This window comes from Eurosta solidaginis, chromosome 5 (genome assembly GCF_040869045.1).
Source record: "Eurosta solidaginis isolate ZX-2024a chromosome 5, ASM4086904v1, whole genome shotgun sequence".
NCBI classification, from domain to species: Eukaryota; Metazoa; Arthropoda; class Insecta; order Diptera; family Tephritidae; genus Eurosta; species Eurosta solidaginis.
Genome location: NC_090323.1, coordinates 216,494,938 through 216,521,576, shown reverse-complemented (window position 1 = coordinate 216,521,576; position 26,639 = coordinate 216,494,938). Strand labels below are relative to the sequence as shown.

Here is a 26,639-nt window from a genome sequence, read left to right as displayed (position 1 = left end):
TGAATCGTGCCTTGCTCCTGGGAATTTAGCATTGACATTCGATATCTTTAGGTTGGGGTCACAAATCTGTATATAAAAATATATTATAATCAAAAAAGTACAATACATTTCTTTGAATTATTGCATTTACCATTTGTACATTTAATGAATGGTATCCATGGTGATTTACATATGCCTCTTCATGATTTATGGGGATCATGATCGACACATGAGTGCAATCAATAGCCGCAATATTACCTCCCACAAATGGTGCAGGTGACGCAGAAAAAATTTCTTTCGCAGTTTGCCGCTCTATTTGAGTCATTGGAAACTTTACTTTATCGAAAAACAAAGAATGGTTGATAGCATTTGTTACGCGATGTATACAGCGGCTTACAGACGACTGGCTCATTGATATGCCCCATTGTTCTCCAACGGGCCGTTGATAACAACCAGTTGCGAAGAAGCGTAAAGCAGTTAGAACCTGAAATTTTTATAATAGTGTTCAATTGAAAATTATATGAAATTCCATTTATTTACCTGTTTCTCTGTTGATATCGCAGTTATTCTTGTACCCTTTAATTGACCATCAAGTTGAGAAATAATATCATGAGCCGAGTCTGGGGTTAGTCGGTACAGATTTCGAAACTCCGTTGCATTCAGGTGGAATGGGTTATCTACTTCTCTAAGAAGGCGTCTGTCCACTGGCGATGGCCTCAGTATTTTCATCTTGTGATAAAACGTACGTCAAGTACTCAAATGCCATTTGATTTATAAATAAAGCAGCTTTTCGTGTTTGAAGCTATTTAATTAAAGCTCCGATTTTCTTTTTTAAATAAAATTGTCAGAAATGTAAATTTCGTGATTTTTAACGCAGCCAATTCACTTGCCGTTTATTTAACAACACAGCTGATCGTCGATTAACGAATATCGATACAAAATAGTTACTGCGATGGCAAATATCGTTAAAAAAGTTAGTGAATTCCACTACTGGTCGAGATACATTTTGTCGATGATGCTGTAACGCAAGAACAAGTACGGTTGCCGGTGGCATATGTATCTATGTATCTTAAGGCTAGCGTAACAGGATATACTTCAGGAAGGAGAGATTAATTTCATTAATATCATCCAAGTTATCAAGAATGGTTTTTGCACTGTCTATTTTGTCAACATTTACAGCGAAGTTAAAAAATATTTTTAATGGCTCATAAAGTTCTAATACTCTGTATACTACTGCCTCTAAAGACAGCCAGCGAGTTTGACATGGATGTAGCATCTTTTTCGGCTGCAATTCCAATAGTGCAACTTCACAAATTTATCCATTTTGCTTTGATTCTTTCACTTTCGCACTCAAATTCTTCTTGCGCGGCTTGTATGTACATACATCAAATATCATGCTCGTACAGTGCTAGTAAGCGAATAAAAGATAAGCGCAAATATCATAAAACTTAGTGCTGGAAATGGCATAAAAAGGACAAATTGATAAAAAAAGCTTGTATCTCAAATTTTAGTATATTTATGTAATTTCTTAATGTTTGAATTTTTAAAAGATATCTTACATAGAAGGCAGGCTTAAATCGTCATTTGTCAGTACAAAATCGTCCAAGCGTCATTCTAGTTGAAAATCGTCAAAACGACGACGGCGTCAACGCTGATTAAGTATAACATATAGCTGAATCAGTGGACACGCGATGAATGGTGGACACGCACTATTTTAAGAGGTGATACATAGAATCAGTGTAGGGGTGAAACATAGACACATATTTCAGTTACATCTGAGTAAGTATAATGCGTACTGAAATTTAGTAGTACTAATTTTATGCGCAGCAATTTCAGATAAAGTTTGACGCTTAGCCGTCCATATAAAGTTTAAACGTAAACGTCTTTAGATGTAAAAAAAAAACAACTAATATATACCTTCAAATTATATTGAAAATGTCCATCTCACATAGCTAAAGGCCGCGGCACAATGACATTTTTCATATAGATGCGTTTAACACAAGCTTATGCATGCCAATAACATCGCCACAATCAACCAAGAGTGGGAAAAATAATTTCACTTGTAAAGTATGCCAACACCCTTAGCCAAAGCAAATGTCGAATTCTTCTTATGCTTTGCTTGTAACAAAATTTGGGAGTTGGCTACTTTTCCATGTCAGATGGCAACAGTGTCGCTCAATCCACCGTTCTCCATAAATATACGTGCAATCTACTCATAACACTGTGCAACAGCCGGCTGGGTATTGGACCAAACCCACTTTTTTGTAGAGAGTGAGGCTTATGTAGACAAAGTACTATCTCCGTTTTTCGAAGTTAGCCTCCCAAAAATAGATATCGGCTTTCGAAGTCCGAAATTCTACATTTCGAAAATTAATTTTTTTTTTTGTTAACGCGTTCAGCAAATTAAAAAAAGTAAAAATGTGGTCGTGGTCCGCCTTTTTCTTTAAATTGAATGGCTGAATTCTTTTTTTGAAAAATTACAGTACGAGCAATTCCAGTTCAGACATGAAAGTAGTAGTCACTATCATGGGACTATCTGACTTTCCACCTCGTATAACAGCTGTTATACTAAATTTCTCAAAAAAAGAATTTAACCCTTCAAATAAGGGAAAAGAGCGGGCCACCACCACATTTTTACTTTCTTAATTTGCTGAACGCGTTAACAAAAAAAAAATAAAATTTCGAAATGTAGAATTTCGAACTTCGAAAGCCGATATCTATTTTTTGGAGGCTAACTTCGAAAAACGGAGATAGTACTTCTTATACTTAAGCCCCAATCTCCTCAAAAAAGTTGGTTTGGTCCAATACCCAGAAAAAAAGTTGATTTTGTCGCAAAGTGTAATGCTTAAGATTGAGTAGAACGCTTCTATTTGAAAATCTGCTTATGTGTCGGGGCTTTAAGCTTTAAAATGCAAAAAACCGTTTTAAAATCGAAGCATTCTGTACGAAGTGATGGACGTACAATGACATTTAGCGACTTTATTTTATAAGAGTTACATATATAGGAAGATTAATAAAATATTATCAATTTGTTTACCAATCAAATCAAATTTGTTAAAAAAAAAAAAAAAAAAGTATAATATAACATTAAGCTATAACTAAAAAGGTTTTACACAAGCTATATATAAGCTCCCAAGTCGATACCATACGAAAAAAATGAAAACTAATCAAAATATTTTTTTTTTTTTTTTTTTTTTGGAAATTACAGTTGAAATGATTTACAATACTTTGCAAAAAATTGGCCAATTAACAGCTAATGGTACACTCAATTCCGTTAAGTTGTTGCGATGCATGAGAATTCAACAACAACACCAGCAGCAACAACGTCAAGTACAACGTTGCTTTAGCCAATTTAAATTTGGTCAACAATCAACTGAACACTTACCAACATTAACTACAAACAATTTGCCAAATGGCAGAAAGCGGCTTCTATGTTTAGTGTTGTTGCCATTAACTGGTGTTAATTGTGCAAGTGATTCTAAACTTGCCACGTCATCGTCTACCGGTGGTGATGTGAGTAAAATTATATTAATTAATAAATAATTTATAATAATTTGTTGAGCACGTTGGAGGGTTTTCACCGTTACGTGTAGTTTGTAGAGTTACTGGTGACACCTGTTTTGTTCTGCTTATCCTCACCCACCACCAACCACATTAAAAAAAAAAAAACATTTGCTTTCTTGCATTATTAATCTCTTATGTACAAATATACATATTATGTGCGTCTGTGTATAAGTAGTGTTATGCTTTGTGGTGGACAAGGACTGTAGAATGTACATTAGACTGGGTCGATTTATTAATCGATATCGCGCCATTGATTTTTCGATAGGATTTGGGCTCAGCAAAAAAGGTTGGACTATGCATACCCAAAAAAATTATTTTCGGGCCTGCGAAATTTTATTTTTTTGACTTTTTTTCGACTTTGATTTTTAAGGTTTTTTTCATGACCTACTAAAAAATTGTCATTTGATTGTAAAATATTCATGTATACCCTGTCCATATGTATACCCTATTTTATTATTATAATTTTTTTTTTTTTTTCAAAAAACTGTTATCGCCAACGTTTTTAGCGGACATTTTTGGGTCGGACAGGGTATACATATGTATAAAAATTTTTTTAGTGGGTCATGAAAAAAAACCTTAAAAATCAAAGCCAAAAAAGTCAAACAAATTAATTTTGCAGGCTCGAAAATAATTTTTTTGGGTATGTCTAGTCGAACTTTTTTCCTGAGCCCAAATCCTATCGAAAAATCGATGGCGCTATATCGGTTAACTTTCGTCCATACAAATCGACCCACCCTAATGTACATGTCTATATATTTTTAATTGGCATATCTAATCTTTTTTATGTCTACCCGTGCATACATATGGACCTCAAAAAACAAATAAAACATTTTTTCAGTCTCGCCCCTTCAAACTGTAATACTGCTAGTAATAAAATATTCATACATTTTGGGTCCGATTGGAAACGGTGAATTCGTGTCGCATAGCATTCAAACTTCAGTTTTCGCTTATCGGATTTGCGGTATTCTTCCAGCATAAATAAAAGGAGCCGAACTTATTCAATAACTCTACGTTAAGCACGCTTCCCTTGAAAGACATCAGTCAGGATTGGAAGGGCAGCAAAAACATTGCCTATGCATGCTTTATATGCGTCCCACTTTCTTTTTTTAAAGTTAATAAAAGTACGTCGGTCAGATGTGATAATCGCTCAAGCGAGATGTTGTTGTTGTTGTTGTAGCGATAAGGTTGCTCCCCGAAGGCTTTGGGGAGTGTTATCGATGTGATGGTCCTTTGCCGGATACAGATCCGGTACGCTCCGGTAACACAGCACAATTAAGCTGCTAGTCCGACCATCTCGGGAACGATTTATATGGCCACATTAAACCTTCAGACCAACCCTCCCTCCCCACCCCCAAGTTCCATGAGGAGCTTGGGGTCGCCAGAGCCTCGCCTGTTAGTGAAACAGCATTCGTCGCGGATAGATGAGGTTGATAATTGGGTTTGGAGAAGCTGTATATTGCGCTGGCAACCTGAAGGGTTGCGCTACACAGCCCCTTGAATCTGGTATTTTAGTCGCCTCCTACGACAGGCATACCTACCGCGGGTATATTCTGACCCCCTAACCCGCTGGGGGATCGGATGGTCATATGTTACCATCGGCTGCTAGTTGTAGCAGTTAACAAGATCTGCGCCTCCGATGGAGATGTCTGGCGAGCTATGACAACTTCCTAACATACGTGTGGTTCGTCACCGTTTATCGTGCGGAGCTCCGTGATCTCTATTTGATCCACGAACATCACACCCCTCTCTTCTCTATGGACGTTGTAACCAGAGCAAGATTTTGCAATGAGCTTAGACCCTTGGAGCACAGCTATGCGGATATTGTGCAGCTTGTTGAATTGAACTATCTCCGTGATCTTTCCATTACAGTTTAACTGCAGTATTCTGAATTGCAACTGGGAAGATGTCGTTATTCTGAAGGTAAGATACGAGTGAGTGTGCCTTGGTGGTCTAAGGCTAGGTCACACGTGCTGCTGTGGCACTAAGACAGGAAGTCCCGGGGGGAGTGCGGGGATGCCCAGTGTTGTAGCACTCTGCGTCGAAAGGAGCCGTCTGGGGCTCTTCGCTGCTGAGCCCAGGGCATCTAGGAAAATTGTATCGACCAAGACAGGAACTGCACTGGGCAGATGATCCAGTGCCTCAGCTTCGAAAAAGATCTGCGTCAGTTGCAGAAACGGCAGAACAGACGTGTATACGGATAGTTCCAAATTCACGGAAGGGGTCGGGTCTGCTGTTTACTGCGTCGATCCAGAAAGTCGATCCTACAGGCTGCCAAATTACCGCAGCGTCTTTCAGGCGAAAATTATAGCTGTTAAGAAAACAGCAGAAATTCTTGAGTAAGCGTCCTTGCTGCAGTCGCGTCAATATATAAATTGATATTCAGGCAGCGATTAAGGCAATAATCTCACACTGTACTTCATCAGGAAGTGTCCTGGAATGCAAAGAAGCATTGGGAAAACTTCGCTCAGGTCGGATCATATATCTGTACTGCGTTCCAAGTCATAACGGGATAGAAGGTAACAAAAGGCCGATGTGTTGGCAACGGAGGGTGCAGCACTCGCTGATTCGACGATAAACGTCCCAATCCGTTTAAGATAAATCAAAAGGAGACAGGAGTTGCATATGATCCATCAAGCAGGACAGGCGAGGACAAAGCGCGGAATTACAGCAAGCCACCTTAGATTTAGTAGCTTTCTTTCATATTGGATTCTTTAATCGAGTACCAACCTGTTTCCACGTTCATCATCGAACATAATCATTTTGCATTGCCAACCATTGGAGCTCGACAAATAGCTGGGTTCTGTTACAGTTCGGCTTTATAATGCGGGTGCGATCCAGATTCGGCTAAACAATTTGCCGAACATAACCTCCAAACTTCCATTCTCAATGAATTAACAGATTAAAAGGTCCAAAATTATTAACCTTAAAATTTTTTCTGAAAAATTCGTTGACCCTATTTATTTGAAGCGCAGTGTACGCTTCCAGCAAAAAATATACGAGTCGATTTTCTAGTCAGGGGACCAATTCACAAAATATATAATTTTTTGCAAATGTATGCCTTTCACTTTTTGCAATATATATCATTTCACATATATGCTTATGCCGTAAGCCTTTTGATTAACGCGACGGCTGAGTGGAATATCATCCTTTGTTTTTGTTGCTGTAGCGATAACGACACTCCTCGAAGGTTCCGGGAAGAGTTGTCGACGTTGATGGTCCTTTGCCGGATATAGGTCCGGTACAAGCCCCACCATCTCGGGAACGATTTAATATGACCACATTGAACCTGTAGGCCAGCCCGCCCACATCCCCTAGTTACACTACTACTACAACTAAAGGAACTTGGGGTCGACAGAGCCCGTCCGCTAAAAAAAAACAGAATTACCCACAGGCAGTAAGGTTGACATTTGGGTTGGAGAAGCTGTAAATTGCGCTGGCAAGCCATTGAAAGCGTTGCGCAAGAAACCCCTTGAATCCCCATATCAACCTACCTCATCTTCCAGTTCGAAAACGCCCTCTCTGAGCACATTTTTCAAAAATACCCTATTTCAGCATTCGTTTCATAAACTCCTTAACTCAGAATTCAGTTGAAGCAGGCCGTTAACGTTTACTAGAAATTGGCGGAATGGGACCTACATATGTACATGCTTTTTCGCTGATAACTTTTAAGGTAAAGAAAAAAACAATCCAAGTGATTAACAAACAACTGGAGAGGGGGCCCTGCTTAGAGAGTATTTGTATCTCGCTTTTTCGGGATTTGAACCCAGTACATCCGGTGTGCTAGGCATGCACGCAAAAATCACATCACAGCTGCCGTCAAACACATTCCTGCTTTTTAATACCAGCCATTTATATAAGAACCACATTTTTTGGTGGGTATTCAAGCAGAAGTTGTTTGCGTTTTACTAACTTTTATCTAACATACTAATGTATGCATGTAATTATACCAACGCATGGTTGTATTAATACGCCAACAGTTGCTCCAAAATAAAAAGGATAGTAAAAGTTTCACATTTTTCAGAAACGTTTTTAATAATAACTTTCTTGTTGGGATCCAGGGGAATTTTGATTTGTCTACTATTATACTGGGCCTCCTTTCTGGTGGTACGTACGCCTGTATTCCATAAAAATGTGTAGGTTATAGCATAGTATTGACAGAATTTGTCCGAGGTCCAAACGGAAAATAATTTCGTCATCTTGGCAAGTACTAGAAGTTTTCTAGGACCTCGCTTAATTGCTGCCTCGAGATCTGGCAACTCTGCCGCCACAGAAGCTGGAGCCTTGACCTCGCAAGCGCAGTATACGAACACAGAACGTGCTCAACCTTTTTCCCCTGCAGCTCGCACTTCCTACATGTGCTGTAACTGGCGAGGCCTAACTCTTAAGCATGTAACGCCAGAAGGCAGTGGCCAGTAAGTAGCAAATCGTCAGCCTTAAGCCTTTTGTAAATCTAACTTCGTAGGAGTTGCAGATGCTCTTAGAAATTTGGAAACTCCTCTTTTGTCCTCGCCTTTCCTGCTTGATGGAACATAATCAACTCCTGTCTCTTTTGACTTTGGGGCGTCTAACGTCGATTCATCGAGTGCTGCAACCCCCTTTGCCAGCTCATCGGCCTTTTCGCTACTTTCTATCTCTTTATGACCGGGATCCCAGTATAGATGTGCGGTCCGGCCTGTGCGAAGTTTCTCAAATGCTTCTTTGCCTAAGAAGAATTACTATTTGAGATTATTGCCTTGATCGCCGCTTGACCATCAATATAATATATTGATGGGACTGCAGCTGAAGCATGCTTCTTCAAGAATGTCTGCTGCTTTCTTCACGTCACGTGATCTGGCAGCCTGATCTACTTATTTCTGTATCGGCAGTTGCAGTGCCATGGAGGCTTTCTTCGCTCTCTCTTTCACATGGAGTTTCCACGACAACTTACTATCTACTATAATCCCTAGACGTTTTGTGCTGTACTTTTCCTATTGGATTACCCTTCCGATAATAATACAACATGACTTAAAAAAGCGTCATGCCAGGTACCGATTGTTCTGTCAAACCCTGCGGAACTTAATTTTGAAGTTAATTTCCGTTGAGCTTCGAACTTTAAGTTTAAAAAGAAACAAATTCCGTTTGATGACGCACTGATTAAGACAAGTGCAAAGTTCTGGCATGGGCATGCATCGAGATAATCCGAAAATTCCAACAAAACTTTTAACCTTGGTTTGGATTTTGAAGTAACTTGCCGGTGCGCTACAGACTTGAAACTTGGAACAAAGTTTACAACGCACTGCAAATAGTTAGAAAAGTTACGCTAGATGGCGTTCGCATTTTACCGTTTGATATTCGGGTGGGAGTAAGTTTTTTATTGAGCTAGAGACTTGAATTACTAGGTGGTGCGCGAATCGAGTTGTTTACAATGTTTGTTCAAACTAGTGCGATTAATTTTGAGCTATATTTCCGGTGATCTACAGACTAGCTTACGAATTGGTTCCCAAAAAAAAAAAAATGAAAAATTTTAAAAACTACTTTTATGTATATGAATGGGCTATGCTTGCTTACTTACTTAATTGGCGCTTAACCGTCTAAACGGTTATGGCCGTCCAACAAGGCGCGCCAGTCGCTCCTTCGCTCCACCAACCGGCGCCAATTGGTCACACCAAGGGAGTTTAAATCGTTTTCCACCTGGTCCTTCCAACGGAGTGGGGGCCGCCCTCTACCTCTGCTTCCATATGCGGGTTCCGATAGAAACACTTTCTTGGCCGGATCATCATCTTTCATTCGCATAACATGGCCTAGCCAGTGCAGCCACTGCGTTTTAATTCGCTGGACTATGTTGACGTCTGCGTATAGCTCGTACAGCTCATCATTAAATCTTCTTCGTTACTCGCAATCGCCAACGCGTAGAGGTCCATAAATCTTTCGAAGAACTTTTCTCTCGAACACTCCCAAAGCCGCTTCATCTGCTGTTGTCATGGTCCATGCTTCTGCCCCATATAGCAGGACGAGTACGATAAGTGACTTGTAGAGTATGATTTTCGTTCGCCGAGAGAGGACTTTACTTTTCAATTGCCTACCTAGTCCAAAGTAGCATTTATTGGCAAGATTGATTCTTCGCTGGATTTCAGTGCTGATGTTGTTGCTAGTGTTGATGCTGGTTCCCAAATAACGGAAGTCTTTTACTATTTCCAAATTATGGCTGCCAACAGTAGCGTGGTTGCCAAGGCGCGTATGCGCTGACTCGTTGCGATGACAGCAGGTACTTCGTTTTGTCCTCATTCACCATCAAACCCATCTTTACCGCTTCTTTTTCCAGTTTGGAGTAAGCAGAACTAACAGCGCGGGTGTTAAGGCCGATGATATCAATGTCATCAACATATGTCAGTAATTGCACGCTTTTATAGAATATTGTTCCAGTGCGGTTAAGTTCTGCAGCTAGTATAATTTTCTCCAGCATCAAATTAAAGAAATCGTACGATAGGGGGTCACCCTGTCTGAAACCTCGTTTAGTTTCGAACGGCTCGGAGAGGCCCTTCCCAATTCTGACTGAGCGGACTGGTGTTGCTCAACGTCATTTTGCACAGCCGTATAAGTTTTGCGGGGAAACCAAATTCAGACATAGCGGCTTATAGGCAGCTCCTTTTCGTGCTGTCGAAGGCGGCTTTAAAGTCGACGAAGAGGTGATGTGTGTCGATTCTCTTTTCACGGGTTTTACCCAAGATTTGGCGCATTGTGAAAATCTGGTCGATGGTAGATTTACCAGATCTGAAGCCGCGCTGATAAGGTCAAATCAGCCGATTCACGGTGGGCTTCAATCTTTCGCACAGTACACTTGAAATGACCTTATATGCGATATTAAAAAGGCTGATTCCACGATAGTTGGTGCATTTTGCAGTATCCCCCTTCTTGTGGACTGGGCAAAGAACACTTAGATTCCAATCGTCGGGCATGCACTCGTCCGCCCATATTTTGCTAAGAAGCTGTTGCATGCGCCTTACCCAATCCTCGCCGCCGTACTTGAATAGCTCCGCAGGCAATCCATCAGCGCCATAGCGAATGGGCTATGCAAACAACATCAAAATGATGCCTTAACAAGGAGGGTTGTTGTTGTATATTGTGACGTTTTTCCGTCATCCCTTGTCAAATTTGGTTTCGAGACAAACCGGTTTCCACGTTGTGCCATCATCAGTGTCGATTTTCGTTCGACATGATGGCACAACGGCGAAACCGGTTTGTTTCGAAACCAAATTTGACAAGGGATGACGGAAAATCATTCCAATATACACCAGTTTTCCACCCTGTCGGAAAATCAACAAAACAAAGTTAGGGTTGTTGTTGTTGTGGTAGCGATAAATACACCGGTGCTTGTCGGTAACAAGTACCCGACCATATGGGGAATGATTTAATATGAACACATTGAACCTACTATTCCACCCCCATCCCCTAGTTCCATGCGAAACTTGTCGCTACGGGTAGGTGAGGTTGACAATTGGGTTCGAGACGCTATAAATTGCGCTGGAAACCCTTTGAAGGTTGCGTTACACAACTCCTTGGATCATTTGAGTATTTTAGTCGCCTCTTACGACCGGCATACCTGCAGCGGCTATATTCTAAGCCCCATAACCCACTGCGGGTCTGGACGTACTTTGGTTTCACTATAACACATTGCAGTGTTTGCAATTTTTCCCCAATATCCGAAAGGTTTTGTATTTTCTTAATTGAAAATATAAAATTTATCCTAATCGGCTGTCCCTTTTCAACTGCGAATTACTGTATATTAGTGTGTAGTATATTCTATCGTATCGTGACTCCATTGTTCTTTCTATTTTTTGCTGCTAACACTTGAATGCTTAACTCAATTTTTATATTTACTTGTTATATAATATTAGTTTTATTGTATCTGTGCTTTCGTGCGGTTGATTTTTTTAACTTCAACACCTTTTTGTAACCACAATTTTAGGTAGAAGCCAACAACATGTCAAGTGAAGACCCCAAGAACGCCAAGTCCATTTATGACTTCACTGTCAAAGATACGCATGGAAATGATGTATCATTGGAAAAATACAAAGGCAATGTAGTATTAGTCGTAAACATTGCTTCGAAATGTGGTTTAACCAAAAATAATTATGCTAAATTAACTGAACTTTTGGAGAAATACGAATCGAAGGGTCTACGTATTTTGAATTTCCCATGTAATCAATTTAATTCGCAAATGCCCGAAGCGGATGGTGAGGCAATGGTGTGTCATTTACGTGATGCTAAAGCTAATATCGGAGATGTATTTCAAAAGGTAAGTATATCTAATATTTTTGCAAGATGTTTATTTAGATGCTGCATTTCAATTTGTGTTTATCGGTTTTCTTGCCTTCTCTTTTCTGTCCGTCCCTATTCCTTACTTATTTCACACTTTCCGTTTAAAACAGCTAAGCATAGCTCAAGTCATGGTTCAACTATATGGTTGGCTCATCTGTACAATAACAAAATATGTCTGTTCAAATTGTCAAAATCTGTGTATTGGTGTTGGTGCGAATGGTATGGAATGGAAACACAAGACTTAACAGTTTTTGTGTGTTAGAAAATGTTGCCAATGTCTTGGTTTCATTTTGATTTTGCCATCTCCTTTTGACAATCTTATCGACCATGTAATGAAATAAATAAAATCAGCTGATGAGATGAGCCAACCATATAATTGAGCCATGGCTCAAGTAGTACACAAATTTTCTTTTACTGCATAAACTTTTCGAAATAAACAGCGCTGCTCAAAATTTTTTATATGGAAGTGCATATCACAATACATGTACAAAATTGTATGTGCACTGAAATTTTTTTGTATATAAAAAAAAATTAATTAAAAAATTTTTAATTGTTTGAGGTCGGGAAAAGTTGAACATTTGGTTTCAAGTTACAAAATGTTTGCTTAAAATATTACGTAAATAGTTATATGGTCAACATTCAAGAGCCAATATTTAATTCTGAAAGTTGCGAAAAATTACATTGACCTATAGCCTCAGTTTATGTAGTAACATATTATGACGAATATTAGCAACACTAAGGCGGCCACCATGGTGTGATGGTAGCGTGCTCCGCCTATCACACCGTATGCCCTGGGTTCAACTCCCGGGCAAAGCAACATCAAAATTTTAGAAATAAGGTTTTTCAATTAGAAGATAATTTTTCTAAGCGGGGTCGCCCTCGGCAGTGTTGGGCAAGCGCTCCGGGTGTATTTCTGCCATGAAAAGCTCTCAGTGAAAACTCATCTGCCTTGCAGATGCCGTTCGGAGTCGGCATAAAAAACATGTAGGTCCCGTCCGGCCAATTTGTAGGGAAAATCAAGAGGAGCACGACACAAATTGGAAGAGAAGCTCGGCCTTAGATCTCTTCGGAGGTTATCGCGCCTTACATTTATTTTTTTTTTTAAGGGATACTATCACCTCTAAGCCGATACTGAGCAGGGACTTGTATGCACATAAACAAATCAATCATTATGTCCATACAAGCAGCGGAGAGAAACGCACAAACATATGCATATATCTGAGATACTCCCAAAAGTATGCAATCATCGATGGAAGTATCACTCACTTATTCACGCGCATATGGCTATGCGAGAAGCTATAATCACCCCTATTCTGCATTTCGATTATGTTCCCGTTCTACGCTCCGCTTCAATCGAAGTTTGGTATTCTGCATTACAACGGAATTGTAAAGAGAAGAGGAAGAGCAAATGATTTTTCGAAATCAGCTGTTGGTACGGAATGTGTGAACATTGGAACAAAATAAATTAAAGAAAATTTGTAAAAAAATACTGAAAAACGTTTATATTTTATTATCCACGCCATTTTGTACAAAAAAAAAAGCAATAGAATATATTGCCGCAGTGTTATATTTTTCGAGTGAAGTGCTTTCATAATTGTAAGTGTGTTTTTGTCGTTCTTTTGGCCAATTCCCTGCCGTGGCCACCAAGTTTTTTTAAAACGGATTCCTGCACGAATATAGTTGACATTTTCTGAATTTTAAGGATGCTAATTTCATTGCACTGCCCTAAAATACTTTATGAAGATTTATTTATTCTTTCCGCAAGGATTGTTTACGTTTTCGCTTCACCTTCCTCTACTCCGGCAGCTTGCTTTGGCATATATCTGGACCCAAGGAACAGACACAAATTATAGCTGTCTATTATAATGGAATCAATGGTCGCGGCATTATTTATGGAGTTGGAAAGCAACGCATACGAAAATTGCCAGGCGAGGATGGAAAGGCAAATATTGCGAGATTTGTGTAATCCATTTGAGATGAGTGACGAATTGTAAGAACTTGAACTTAAAAGTGGTATAGTTTAATGACTTATTTTCTTATTTAGGTTCATAAAAAACTTTCGACTTAACAAGGATGCTTTCAAGTATGTGTTAGATACTTTTGCGGCGCAAATACGTTCAAGGACTTCGACACCGACATGTTGTTTTTGACCTGGAAACATATAAAAAACAATCATCATCAAGCCTTCTACGTTTCTTAACAAGTTTTACTTACATTTTTGTTAAAATTCTGTTATAAATTAATAAAAAAATAAAAAGAAAATATTTTTCCGCCAACTAATTTGCAACTTAGAAAAACGGAACTACGATCGAAATGCAGAATACAAAAAATCGAACGATTCGAAGTTGGATCGAAAGAGATTGGAACACAGAATACCAAAATTGCCAAATCGAAAAAATTCCAATCCAAGTCGAAATGCAGAATAGGGCTGAATAGTGCATCTGTAGTTATAGCTGGTGAGTTTATAGCTGGTAAACAAATAGTAAATTCTAGAAACGCCTAGAAATATGCAAACGAGGAAACCGAAGAGTATAAAAGCAGCACCAGCTGAGGAATCGCAATCAGTTTGATTTAAGCACGCTATCTGTTGAGAAGTAGAAGTGTCATTAGTCTAATAAAGACCAATTTGCATAATTGGATATTGGAGTTATTTATTCAACAATTTAGCGATACGAACGTTAGTAGAAGGTGTGAAATAAGAGGAATTTCCATAAATTCGTTACAATATTTTATATATACCGTCGGGATTTGGTTTTCAATAATCATACTAATAGTGAATGTGGAAATTTCGACGAATGTTTCATTAGAAATTGAGTTAGAAATGCTTATTTAGAGAGCTTCGCGCGGTTTGTTTTATATTTGTGTTAAAATTTACATATATTAGCAACAGAGATTACTTTGGTGCTGAAATACCACCTGAATTTAAAAAGTAAAAAGTTCAAAACTAGTGCACTTCTACTGCATTCTGACCCACTAGTAGTTCGCCATCCATCTCTTTTACAAGCTTTTAACTGGCGAATTTAACATTGCGATGCCCTAGGCCATGGAAATTGTCCCCGCAACTATATACAAATTTCCACTTTAGGACTAGTTCTTTATTGGCACTTTTTAGATAGTGTAAAATTTTACAGCTGATATCTAGTTCCTTCTCTGTAATATTTCGTTGGCACCGAACCGGAGAGAAATTCTACATGTTGCTTCTAGTATGATATTATCGCATTTTTCGGACTGGTGGAATGGTGTTGAAAAAAGGCATACTCATAATACATATTATGTAGTCGCAGCTTGTTAAAGCTGGTAGCAGTATTTTTGTTGGTGGTCTATTTTTAAATATATGTTAAATATGAAATAAAAAAATCCAAACTCTCGATTTTATAATTGCAAATATAGCTACTAACAGAATAGCACTTATTTGGCACTCTAGGTCTAGTTCCGAACCAGAAATTTGTATCACTAGTTACTGACTTCCCTTGCGGATAATTAACTATTATCATATGAAGTTAGAAGAGACTCCTCTTCTTTTGGTACAGTTTCGCTTATATTCTTTGATCATATGCCCCATATATTTCAGCTCTGTGGTCAGTTATCTATGTATTTTAATTTTATATATGAATCAATTTCGATTACAAATTTTTTTCAGTGCTAATATATTTTTGAATAATTTTTAGTTGTCAAATTGTTAGCGTAAAATTTTTTCATCATACACAAGTGCCTGAGCTTCATGCGGGAGTGCTTTCATAAGAAATTCGAGCATTTTCATATGATTCGAAATTAAATGTGAGGGCATATGGGAGTCCTTTGAAAATGTTTGTTTATATTCAAAGTGTGAATTTGTATCTGTGCCTATGATACTCACAGAACGCGGTGGATGTATGATCTTGAATGTTCAACGTCGTCATGTCGGATCGTTCCCGCGATGGTCGGACTAGTATATTAATAGTGCTGTTTTCCGGAACGTACCGGAAAAGTCATGGCCTTCCGATCGTCCGACTGCCTGCGTAAATACGATAACTTAAGTAAATGGTCGTGATAACCATACCGACTTTTTTATAGCCAACGCCACCGCGTACGCAGATGACGTTTCAGTTATCATAAGTGCCAAATTTCCATCAACAATGAGCTCATTTATGAATCGGGCGCTTTAAGATATATATAAATGGATCATTCCAGCGTTGGTAAAGGCAAATCTTTCCCCTTTGATTCGACCTTAACTAAAGAAAAACTGTATAGCTTTCTCACACAAAATATTTAGTGCTTTAATATTGTGTTTTAAATGTCTAAATAAAAATAAAAACCTGCTTTTGAAATATTTGTGTATGTGTGTGAAAAAATCCGAATTAATAATGCGTTTGTACGGAACAGCAAAAAATCATCGAGTTTTGTGGTTGCAGCGAGCCAGATTATTTATACATAGAACTTTGGTCCCGTATTAACATATATATAGGTACAGGCTTATTCTATTTCCAGAGATGAACATTCCGAATTTTCTGTGCTACTTAATACGCAAGAATAAAAAAATAGTTCCTAAGGAAACTACGGTTGTTGCTATTCGACTTAAATTATTTTTTTTATGCCTTTTTTGTGTGCAAAAATTTTGTTTTCTTAGGCCCGGTATTAAGCTGAGCTTAGCGGCCGATCTGGCAAGGGTTAAACTCTAGCTAACCTATCAGTTATTTGCGTTCGTTCGAAATGGCGTCGAATATACCCAACAAGCATTTGGGCTTGAGTACAGTTAGAGCTCATGTTGATAACTAGGCATACTTCTAAAATCTCAAGAGCTGTTAAACAGTGGCTCAGCTCGAGAATCAATAGCGTACTCAGCAAAAGAGGGAGCTTTTTATAAAGCAAAAAATGCTATTACTTAAGTCGAAAAAATTTAATTAACAATTTGTGGTTCTCTAACTGGACTCAAACGTAAGATTCCATACTACAGTGATTTCACGAAAATAAAATGAAAGATATATAATTTAAAAAATAAATAAATAAATGGAGCGATAACCTCCGAAGAGATTTTAGGCCGAACTTCTCTTCCAATTTGCGTGGTGCTCTTTTTTTCCTACAAATTGGCTGGGTGGGACCTACTTGTTTTATTCCGACTCTGAACGGCATCTGCAAGGCAGATGATTTTTCACTGAGAGCTTTTCATGGCAGAAATACACTCGGAGTGCTTGCCAAACACTGCCGAGGGGCGACCCCGCTTAGACAAATTGTCTACTAATTGAAAAACCTTGTTCCTAAAATTTTGATGTTGCTTTGCCCGGGGCGTGAAACCAGGATCTTCGGTGTGGTAGGCCGCCTATATAATTTATTATACCTTTCATGAACATGAAATGGTATATTAACTTTGGTCCGATGTTTGTAACGTTAAGTATACGAATTGATCAGGGCGACGAACTGAGTTGATATAGCCATGTCCGTCTGTCCGTCCGTCTGTCTGTTTGAACGCAAACTAGTCCCTCAAATTTTGAGATATCTCAATGAAATTTGGCACAAGGATGTATTTTTGTATTATATTAGACATTTGTCGGATCCGGTAGGACCGGACCACTATAACATATATCTCCCATAAAACATATCGTTCAGATAAGACGATTTTATTCATTCCTGCCGCAATTTAGAAAGTATAAACGTGAAACTCGGTGATATATATTCTAATACATCATAGAAGATTTTCTGAAAAAATCACTTTGATCGGAGCTATATATAGTATATATCCCATACAACCGATCGTTCAGATAGAAAGATTTTTGGCTATTTCTCCCTGAATTTAGAAAGTATAAACATGAAACTCGGTGATATATATTTTAATATATCATAGAAGATATTTGATTTTAGCGACCTTTATAAAAACTTTACATATCATAGCAGAGTTTCTGAAAAAATCACTTTGATCGGAGCTATATATAGTATATATCCCATACAACCGATCGTTCAGATAGCAAGATTTTTGGCAATTTCTCCCTTAATTTCCAATCAGACCAATTCTAAATATTCTCGCGGAATTTTGTTCTCGCGGATTTTTTTATTCCCGCGGGAAAATTCCTCCAATTATTTTCTCCTAAAATAAATAAATGTAAGGCGCGATAACCTCCGAAGAGATCTAAGGCCGAGCTTCTCTTCCAATTTGCGTCGTGCTCCTCTTGATTTTCCCTACAAATTGGCCGGACGGGACCTACATGTTTTATGCCGACTCCGAACGGCATCTGCAAGGCAGATGAGTTTTCACTGAGAGCTTTTCATGGCAGAAATACACCCGGAGCGCTTGCCAAACACTGCCGAGGGGCGACCCCGCTTAGAAAAAATTTCTTCTAATTTAAAAACCTTATTTCTAAAATTTTGATGTTGCTTTGCCCGGGGTGCGAACCCAGGGCATACGGTGTGGTAGGCGGAGCACGCTACCATCACACCATGGTGGTCGCTGATTCTTTTCTCCTAGGGAGAAGAAAAATTGGGGAATAGGAATTTCGAATTTTCGAAGTCAGCTGTTTTGTCAATTGAAATTTCGTTGCGCATTTCTTATTTTGTTTAAAAAATTGAAAAGTTTAAGTATTGTTGCGAATTTGTTTTAAATTAAAAAATAAGGTATAAACAATGCACATTATTGCATTTCATGTGGTATTCACTGAAATGAGTAGTGAATTGGTGCCACAGCAACATCAACAGAGGAGCGTAAGAAGACGGCGGGTTAACACAAATCCGCTGGAGTTGCCTGCTTTCATTCTGCAAAGCAATTTTCTGGCGGCCGCGTTGAGTTGAGTTCGCCTTTCGCCATATGCCAAAATCTAATTAAGTCTTCTTAAAAAATCCTTGCGCAATTTCTGGATGGCTGTATCAAATATACAAAGAGCTCTTCCGTTGCTTATGATATACTTTTCGAATATTGTGGTTGCTGTTGTTGTTGTATTAACAGTGAGAATATTGTGGTAGAATGTAAATACATATTTTAGCGCAAATTTGTACAAATAAGTGTTCTTTCTTAAAAGAACCAATTTCCTTTAACTATTTTGATGCATTCCCTTTAATTTAACAAGTGAAAAAACTCCTATGAAATGGCAAAGAAATCTCCCTCTCCCTCATATTCATAATACCTACTTTTCTCCCATAACCGGTTTCCTCTTTTTCGAACATTGTTCAGAATAGGAGGAAAGGGAGAAGTGAAAAAACTCTCAAGGAATTTTTATTTAGAATACGAGGAATGGGAGAAGGGAAAAAACTCGCACGAAATTTTCGTTTAGAATTGGGCTGAATATAAAAACGTTAAACTTGGTGATATTTATTCTAATATATCATAGAAGATTTCCTGTAAAAATCATTTCGATCGGAGCTATATATAATACATATCCCGTACACCCGATCGTTCAGATAAGGGGGTTTTCTGCCATTTTTTATTTTATATTTATCTTAAAAATCATTTAGGTATGTACATGTGTTCACTATATATTTCTTATCTTATACATCCGATTATTTGGAGATTATGAACGGGATAAGATTATTGTTCAGCCCCATTCATGAAAGGTATGAAGTCTTCGGCACAGCCGAAGACATTCCCGTCCTTATTGTTTTTGATTAATTACGCTTCATTAGTGCTATCAACCAGGTGTTTATTTCTCACAATAAACAGCTGTTGGTTTTGGTGGGACCACCTTAGAGATGTTTTTCAACTCCACCTTAACCCGATATGTGATGTAAGATATGAACTGGAGAAATGTATTGAATATTCATTTGAGAACTGTACATTTCTCAAAATCTCTCGAAATTAGGATAATAATTGGAAAATATTAATGACGTTGGAGATCAACTCGAAAACTTTTAATTTTACAAAATTTCTCAAAGGTTGGTAGTGATTGGAGAATGAAGTTGGATATCAACTCGAGATCTATCTGGTTTAAGAATAATTAAATAATTATGTTGGATATCACTTCCGAAACTAGATATATATTTCGCTGGAGAATTTTTTTTTTCATTTTTGTTGGGTAAACAAAATCCAGCTGTTGCCGTATCTACAAATTATCTAGATAATAAAAAATCCAATGTTTCCGCACTAAAAAACATACTCCAAAGGCGGCCTTAAACTGTGACTGAAGAACTGCTCAGTAGTTTAACTAGAGTTTAAGCAAACTTATTTTAAGCTTAGCTTAACCAACTACTGAAAACCCTGGCCTTAAGCTGATACTTTTTTTAAATTCTATATATGTACATGCCTAGACATATGCCATTGGGTTGGCTTTCAATGCGAAAAAGATCCCTTTCTTTCGCTGAGACGTCCAACTTATTTATCTTCGAATATTTTCGAAATTGGTGATATTTGGAGTTGGTGGAGTTGTTCTACGCCACTTAATACTTCGAGAAGAAAGATAGAGGGTGAGTTTTGCGTATAATAAAGAGCTTATGGCAGTATAAGTTTATATCAACCTTTTTATCATAGGTAAGGTTAAACTGGTCGGTTCCTGAGGTTCTCTCGTAGACTGAATGCGTGCAAAGTGTTAGTAGAAGTCTGTTTGAATAACAAACTGAAAGTCCCTAGAAAGTAGAAGCATTCTAGGATCTAAACTATATGCTGCTGCTATATCTAATAGCTGAAAACTTCATCTGACGAGCGCGGGACACGAACACACTGCTATCACTGACGACGTCTAAAAAGTATGTGACACCAGAAAGCAGCATCCAGTCAGAATACGCATCATGAACCTACCCCTATTTTTATTGATAAGAGTAAGTTTGTTGGTCTAAGATCCTGAGACCAGCACATGATCTTCGACACAGCCCGTGTCCGGTTCAATGTTTTTCCCGCTTGGTCGATCATGTGCAACTTTTTCCTTACTATCCCGCTTAATCTGATTGGTTACGTTTCTTCTGTTTTTACTGTTTACTGTTCAACACGGCTACAGCTACTATCTGAACACAAAATTTTCCATTAGATATCACATTGGTTATTTACCACTTGGTTTGAAAGGGATGAACCACTTGAACCGAAACTGTTCAGCGGTTCAGAAGTACCCAGGAGCAAGCTCAAAAGGTAAAAAGTAAAACCAAAAGGTTTCGAACCAGTGAACCGAACCGCTTCGATTTTTGAGGCGGTTTCTAGTGCGAAGATTCATCGTGATTGATTTTGAAGACTGATCAAGCAAAAGAGTGACTGCACCATTTTTCAAAGTTAGCTTTAAAAACTTAGATTTTTGCTTTCGTAGTTCGAAATTGGTCCATCCTAATATATTGTGACGAATATTAGCATCACTAAGTTGCTACTAAATAAATGCACAAATGTAGAAGGCGACGAAGACGTATATATCTCACACACAAATATGTAGTCATCAGCCGAAGTAGTTACTCACACATACACATGCATATGACTATTAGAAACGCATAAACTACAAACATACATCTATATAGATGGTAACCAAGCAGGAGATACAAAAGTTCTAGAGGGTGAAACGTCTAGACCTTAGGAGAAATATGCGAATGAAGTAACGGAGAGTATAAAAGCAGCGCAAGCTGAGCAATCAGTAATCAGTTTTGATTTAAACACGCTATTGGTTGTGAAGATAATTGTGAAGTACTCCCGAAGTAATGTAAATAAAGACTAGCTTGCAATACTGAACATTGGAGTGATTTATTCAACAGTTTAGCGATTCGAACGTTAGCAGAAGATTTCAAATAAGAGGAATTTCCCAAAATTCGTTACAATATGTTTTTTTTTAATTTTTTGTGTTTCAAAAATGGAGAATGTAAAGAAGACCACGCTTAGCCCTCTTTTCTTATTTGAATTGTAAATTTTTTTTCTTCTCTATCTTATGGTATAACCGCTTGTTGATTTTCGAAAAAAATTAAAAACGAAAAATTACACAGCTACACAAAAAAAGGGGGACTACTAGCAAATGTGTTGCATTAAAACACATGTATTCCCATCTATTTCATGTGCTGAATCTGAATCCGTTTTCAGAATGTTCTTTTAAGGTTAAGGGCGGTGCATGACTCGGTGCACCAATTCTGAATTGGATTTAGCACATCATATGTTTTAATCAAATTTTACAATTGAAGCAACATAAAATTTTAAACTTCATAACGAATACGATAATTGCCCTACTAAGTAGATAATATAACCGATTTACAACATCGAAAGCAATATCTATGTTTTTGAGGCTAACTTCGCAAAACAGGGACATCACTTTTTATACTCAGCTGAGCAGAGCTCACAGAGTATATTAACTGTGTTCGCATAACGGTACCCCGTAACGGTATACACTACTCGAGATAGATATAGACATCTTATATCAAAATGATCTGGGCGAAAAAAGAAATTCATTTAGCCATGTCCGTCCGTCCGTCTGTCCGTAAACACGATAAATTGAGTAAATTTTGAGGTATCTTAATGAAATTTGGTATGTATGTTCCTGGGCACTCGTCTCAGATCCCTTTTGGAAATCGGACTATAACCACACCCACTTTTACGATATCGAAAATTTCGAAAAACCGAAAAAGTGCGATAATGCATTACCAAAGACGGATAAAGTGATAAAACTTGGTAGGTGGGTTGACCTTATGACGCAGAATAGAAAATTTTTTAAATATTGAACACTGGGCGTGGCACCGCCCACGTTTAAAAGAAGGTAATTTAAAAGTTTTGCAAGCGATAATTTGGCAGTCGTTGAAGATATCATGATGAAATTTGGCAGGAACGTTACTCCTATTACTATATGTGCGCTAAATAAAAATTAGTAAAAATAAATTATTGTTACATATAAAATTGCGTAATTTAAAACCCGCGGTGGCATTTATTTTAATGGCTTCTTTTGTGATATTTAGAGCTTCTTCGGCGCTATCAAAGCTTATGACCAGATCGTCAACGTATGTGTTAGCTATGACTGCATGGCTACCACCTGGCATGGCGGTCTCAAATTTAGCGGCGTTGGCGTTCTTTATATATTCGGCGCAGTAAGGTGAACAAATAGCTCCAAATATCATCGACGACATTACATAGGTAGAGATTGGTTCGTTTAACTTACCATCTCGCCACAAAAAACGTTGAGAATCTTGATCTTTATCAATTATTCGTACCTGAGAGAACATCTTCTGTATATCTCCGGCTACTGCAATAATACCTTGGCGAAATTTATGGATGATCGCTATAAGCGGTTGCGCTTGTTCCGGGCCCTTCAGTAGTGCGGAGTTTAACGATGTAGAATTTGTAACGTCGGCTGCGTCAAAGACAATACGCAGTTTTCCCGGTTTCGACGAATTAACAACACCAAAATGAGGGAGATACCATGTTTTGGGATTTTCAATAGCAGCTTTCTGGCATACCCCTTTTCTATATATTTGGCGATTTACTTTTTATAATTTTCAGCATAAACGGCATCCTTCTGCATTCTACACTCAGTACTCAATAGGCGCTGCTTCGCCATTGCATAACTCGACGGGAGTTCGGTAAAATCTTGTCTCCAAAGCAATCCTACTTCATACCTCTGGCCGATGTTTTTTGTGGTTTCTAACAAGATTTTCCTGGCTCGCTGATTTTCATCCGATTCCAATACGATTTTGGTACTCCGGACTCCAAAGCTCTCATTTGAAAAATACTCCTCCATTAAATTGTTTAATTGTTTATATGATTCCGACTTACGTATATGAAGCACCCTGGGCATGTCAACGCTTTCTTGTTGGTGTGGTCCGTATACCACCCAACCCAACTTAGTTTCCACTGCTACTGGTTGATCATGTCCGGCTTCGACGACTTTGTTGGACAAACACAAGTGACAATTGTCCAAACCCAACAGTAAGACTGGTTCGACATCTTCATAGTTCTCTATAGGCAAAGATTTTAAATAATTAAACTTACTTTTTTCAAATGATTGCTTTGGCAAATGGAGAACCTTTATCGTATGGACGTTTTTCAGTGAGTATGTATGGCGACTATTAACTTCTCCTGTGAGAGGCATGACACGACCTCGTAGACCTCACTGTGTTGCGACATCTTCTTCCAAAAGCGACACTGATGACCCTTCATCGAACATCGCGTAGACAGACATTTTTCCTCGAGGACAATGTAACTGGGACAACTTTAAAAAGACTGGTTACCTGGTCCTTTCGACAATTCAAAATTCGTTCCCGGTCGGACGACGACGTAGATGATGATCCCATATCCTTGTGCAACATCTTATGATGCATACGTTTGCAACCGTTGATGGAACATTGCTTGCGGCGACGACAATTTAAAAGGCTATGACCTTTTACCAGGCATCCAAAACTAAGACGGTGTTGTTTGACCAGTGACCATTTGTTGACTAGGTCGAGCGACTGAAATCTTTGGCATTCTGGCAAAGCGTGAGCTTCGTTGCATGAAGGACATGCCAGTTGCTCGTGTTTGCTATGAAGAACTCTGCGAGCCGACCCTCCATTTGGTCCGGACTGACGATTAGTTTGTGCATTATATCGCGGCTGTGGTAATGTTTGTTGGCTAGAACGCAGAGAACTGTTACTAACCCCGGGCATAGTCGCCACTACTTTTGCCAAATCGCTCACCCATTTGAAAATACGTCAACAGTGGGGAAACGGGGAACATTAGCGGCATACTTACTCCATTCAAATTGTTTGGATGAAGGAAGCTTAGAAACCAATTGTTCCAGCAACATCGGATTCATAAGATGGTGCTCACATTTGGCTGACTTAAAAAGCGCTGAAATATTGGCGACACGATTCGAAAATTGTAATATCTGCTCAAGGTGGCTATCGTTAATGGCAGGAAACTGCTGCAGTTTCTGCAATTGGCAGCGTATCAGCAAGTCCTGGCGTCCAAAGTTGAATTCAAGTTCCTTCATAACTTTTGGAACGTCATCAGGGTATATTAGCATTGTCGCATTAAATTCTGCCGGTTGTTGTAGGAGAACTGGGCTGTGCTGTCGCTGAAGTTCGCTAAAAATAGAGGCCAATCCTCTGGATTGCCATCGAAGGTAGGTAGTGGGTGTAATTTTACGGCGGAACTCTCTACCAGCCACATTGGGTTTGATGACGACGATGCTTGCAACTCCGCTGGTGGTATTGTTATTTGCGGTGCTGTCGGTGGAGGCTGTGAAAAATTGTTATATGTACCCGCAGTTGGAACGACATTACTAGCCTCTGCCTCGATCCGCTGTCGAAGCTGCTGCACCTCTATCTGACTACGACTCGTTTCGTTTCGAAGTTCTTTTACAGAGTCTCGAAGCGATGCAATGCTTGCCACCAAAGATGCCAGCGTTTCGTTTGCACCATGCGTCGGTGTGTATGCTGCGGTGCCCTCACCTATGTTCACTGCCGTAGTTTCTCCATCGGACCCGGTGTTGCTATCATTCGCTTGACCGGACGTAGTCCTTACTTTCTGACGAGTGTTCATATTAAAAAGCCAATTAAAAAAAAACAATGAAGATTTCTGAGGAAACAGTGCCGAACAGTTGCCTAAACCTTTATATGTTAGCCTATATTTATACTGCCGACTGCCTTGACACCCTACACCTGTAACGCTGAAAAAACACCTTGTACAAAACGAACAATTTATTTAATGTAAATGAATTAATGGCGAAATTCCAACAGGCTTTGAATCAAATTTACTTGCTTTGTAACTTACGACTTTATGACATGACGAGCACGCCCACTTTAAAGAAAAATTTAAGTCAAATTTTAATTTTAAATTCGCACTTTAGACTTCCATATATCAAAATTAAAAATACATTCCTGCCATACGGCTCATAATTTTCGCCTCATAAGAGTCATATATGATTCTTTCATGATTATAGGTTTTCATATTTAAAAAAAAAAAAAATATTCAAATAAAAAGAATTAATAGCTGGCAAGTTGCTCCACTTTTTCTTATTACCATTTGTATGTATCCATGAAAAATACAGTTTTGTCTCCAAAGCTCTGAGCTGAGTATGTTATGTTCGGTTACACCCGAACTTAGCCTTCCCTACTTGTTTGATTATAAATTAATTACAAAAATCGTTTGACCAAATACGCACAAAAAACGATTTTGTTGTATAATGTTCAAATTTAGATCATATCTGCTTGTTTTTCTATTTGGTATGTTTGTTATCTTACAGGTGGACGTTAATGGCTCTGGAGCCGCCCCACTTTATCAGTATTTGAAACACAAACAAACTGGTACATTGGGCAGCGCAATTAAATGGAATTTCACCAAATTTCTTGTAAACAAGGAAGGTATACCAGTCAACCGTTATGCTCCCACAACAGACCCCATGGATATTTCAAAAGATATTGAAAAGTTACTCTAAGCATTTTGTGCAACTATGCAAAACTTAATTAATTATTGTTCAAAATAATATGCTCTAAAATTTTTAAATGCTCACATATAATTATTTAAGAAAATGTGTTTGTGCGTAATATTATACGTTGTAATTGAATTTCGGTTAAGCACTCTTTTTTTTATTTGAACGAATATAAAAATCTGTATCACTTATTATACTTCCCAATCAATATTGTAACTAACCATGTATGTAGTACATCTGTATGTAGGTACACTTTAATTATTTATATTAAAATGTTTGTCATTCACTTTTGTTAAATCTCAAATGATAATAAATATATAAAACAAAAAAATAAACCAAACACCTGGTATAAATACTCATACAATGGACGATGATGTCACGTAGCAATTTACCCTAATTTAAATGTAAAAGACAATGTCAAAAACGTGGAGTGTAATGCATGTTTTTTTGGTGCTTAGGTGAGTGTGTGGCTTGCGCCATGCAGCCTGAAGACCAACCTCTAATCAGAGCCCCATTAAACATTCATCATGCGTACATGCTATGAAC

The 26,639-nt window shown here is 38.3% G+C and overlaps 1 protein-coding gene across 5 annotated transcripts in view; it reads left to right on the top strand.

Annotated features, from left to right (window-relative positions):
* Positions 1–26,433, top strand: part of Gtpx (Glutathione peroxidase homolog with thioredoxin peroxidase activity) — a 76,249-nt gene extending 49,816 nt beyond the window's left edge. For 2 of the 5 annotated variants that reach the window (XM_067788218.1, XM_067788220.1), the window contains exons 2-4: positions 3,188–3,492; positions 11,489–11,818; positions 25,908–26,433. In XM_067788218.1, the coding sequence (XP_067644319.1) occupies positions 3,193–3,492; positions 11,489–11,818; positions 25,908–26,099 (822 nt within the window). In that variant the 5' untranslated portion in view covers positions 3,188–3,192 and the 3' untranslated portion in view covers positions 26,100–26,433. Of the gene's footprint in view, positions 1–1,621; positions 1,759–3,187; positions 3,493–11,488; positions 11,819–25,907 lie in introns of those variants that run through there. The other 3 variants (XM_067788222.1, XM_067788221.1, XM_067788219.1) reach the window with 2 other exon arrangements.
* The last annotated feature ends 206 nt before the right edge of the window (positions 26,434–26,639 follow it).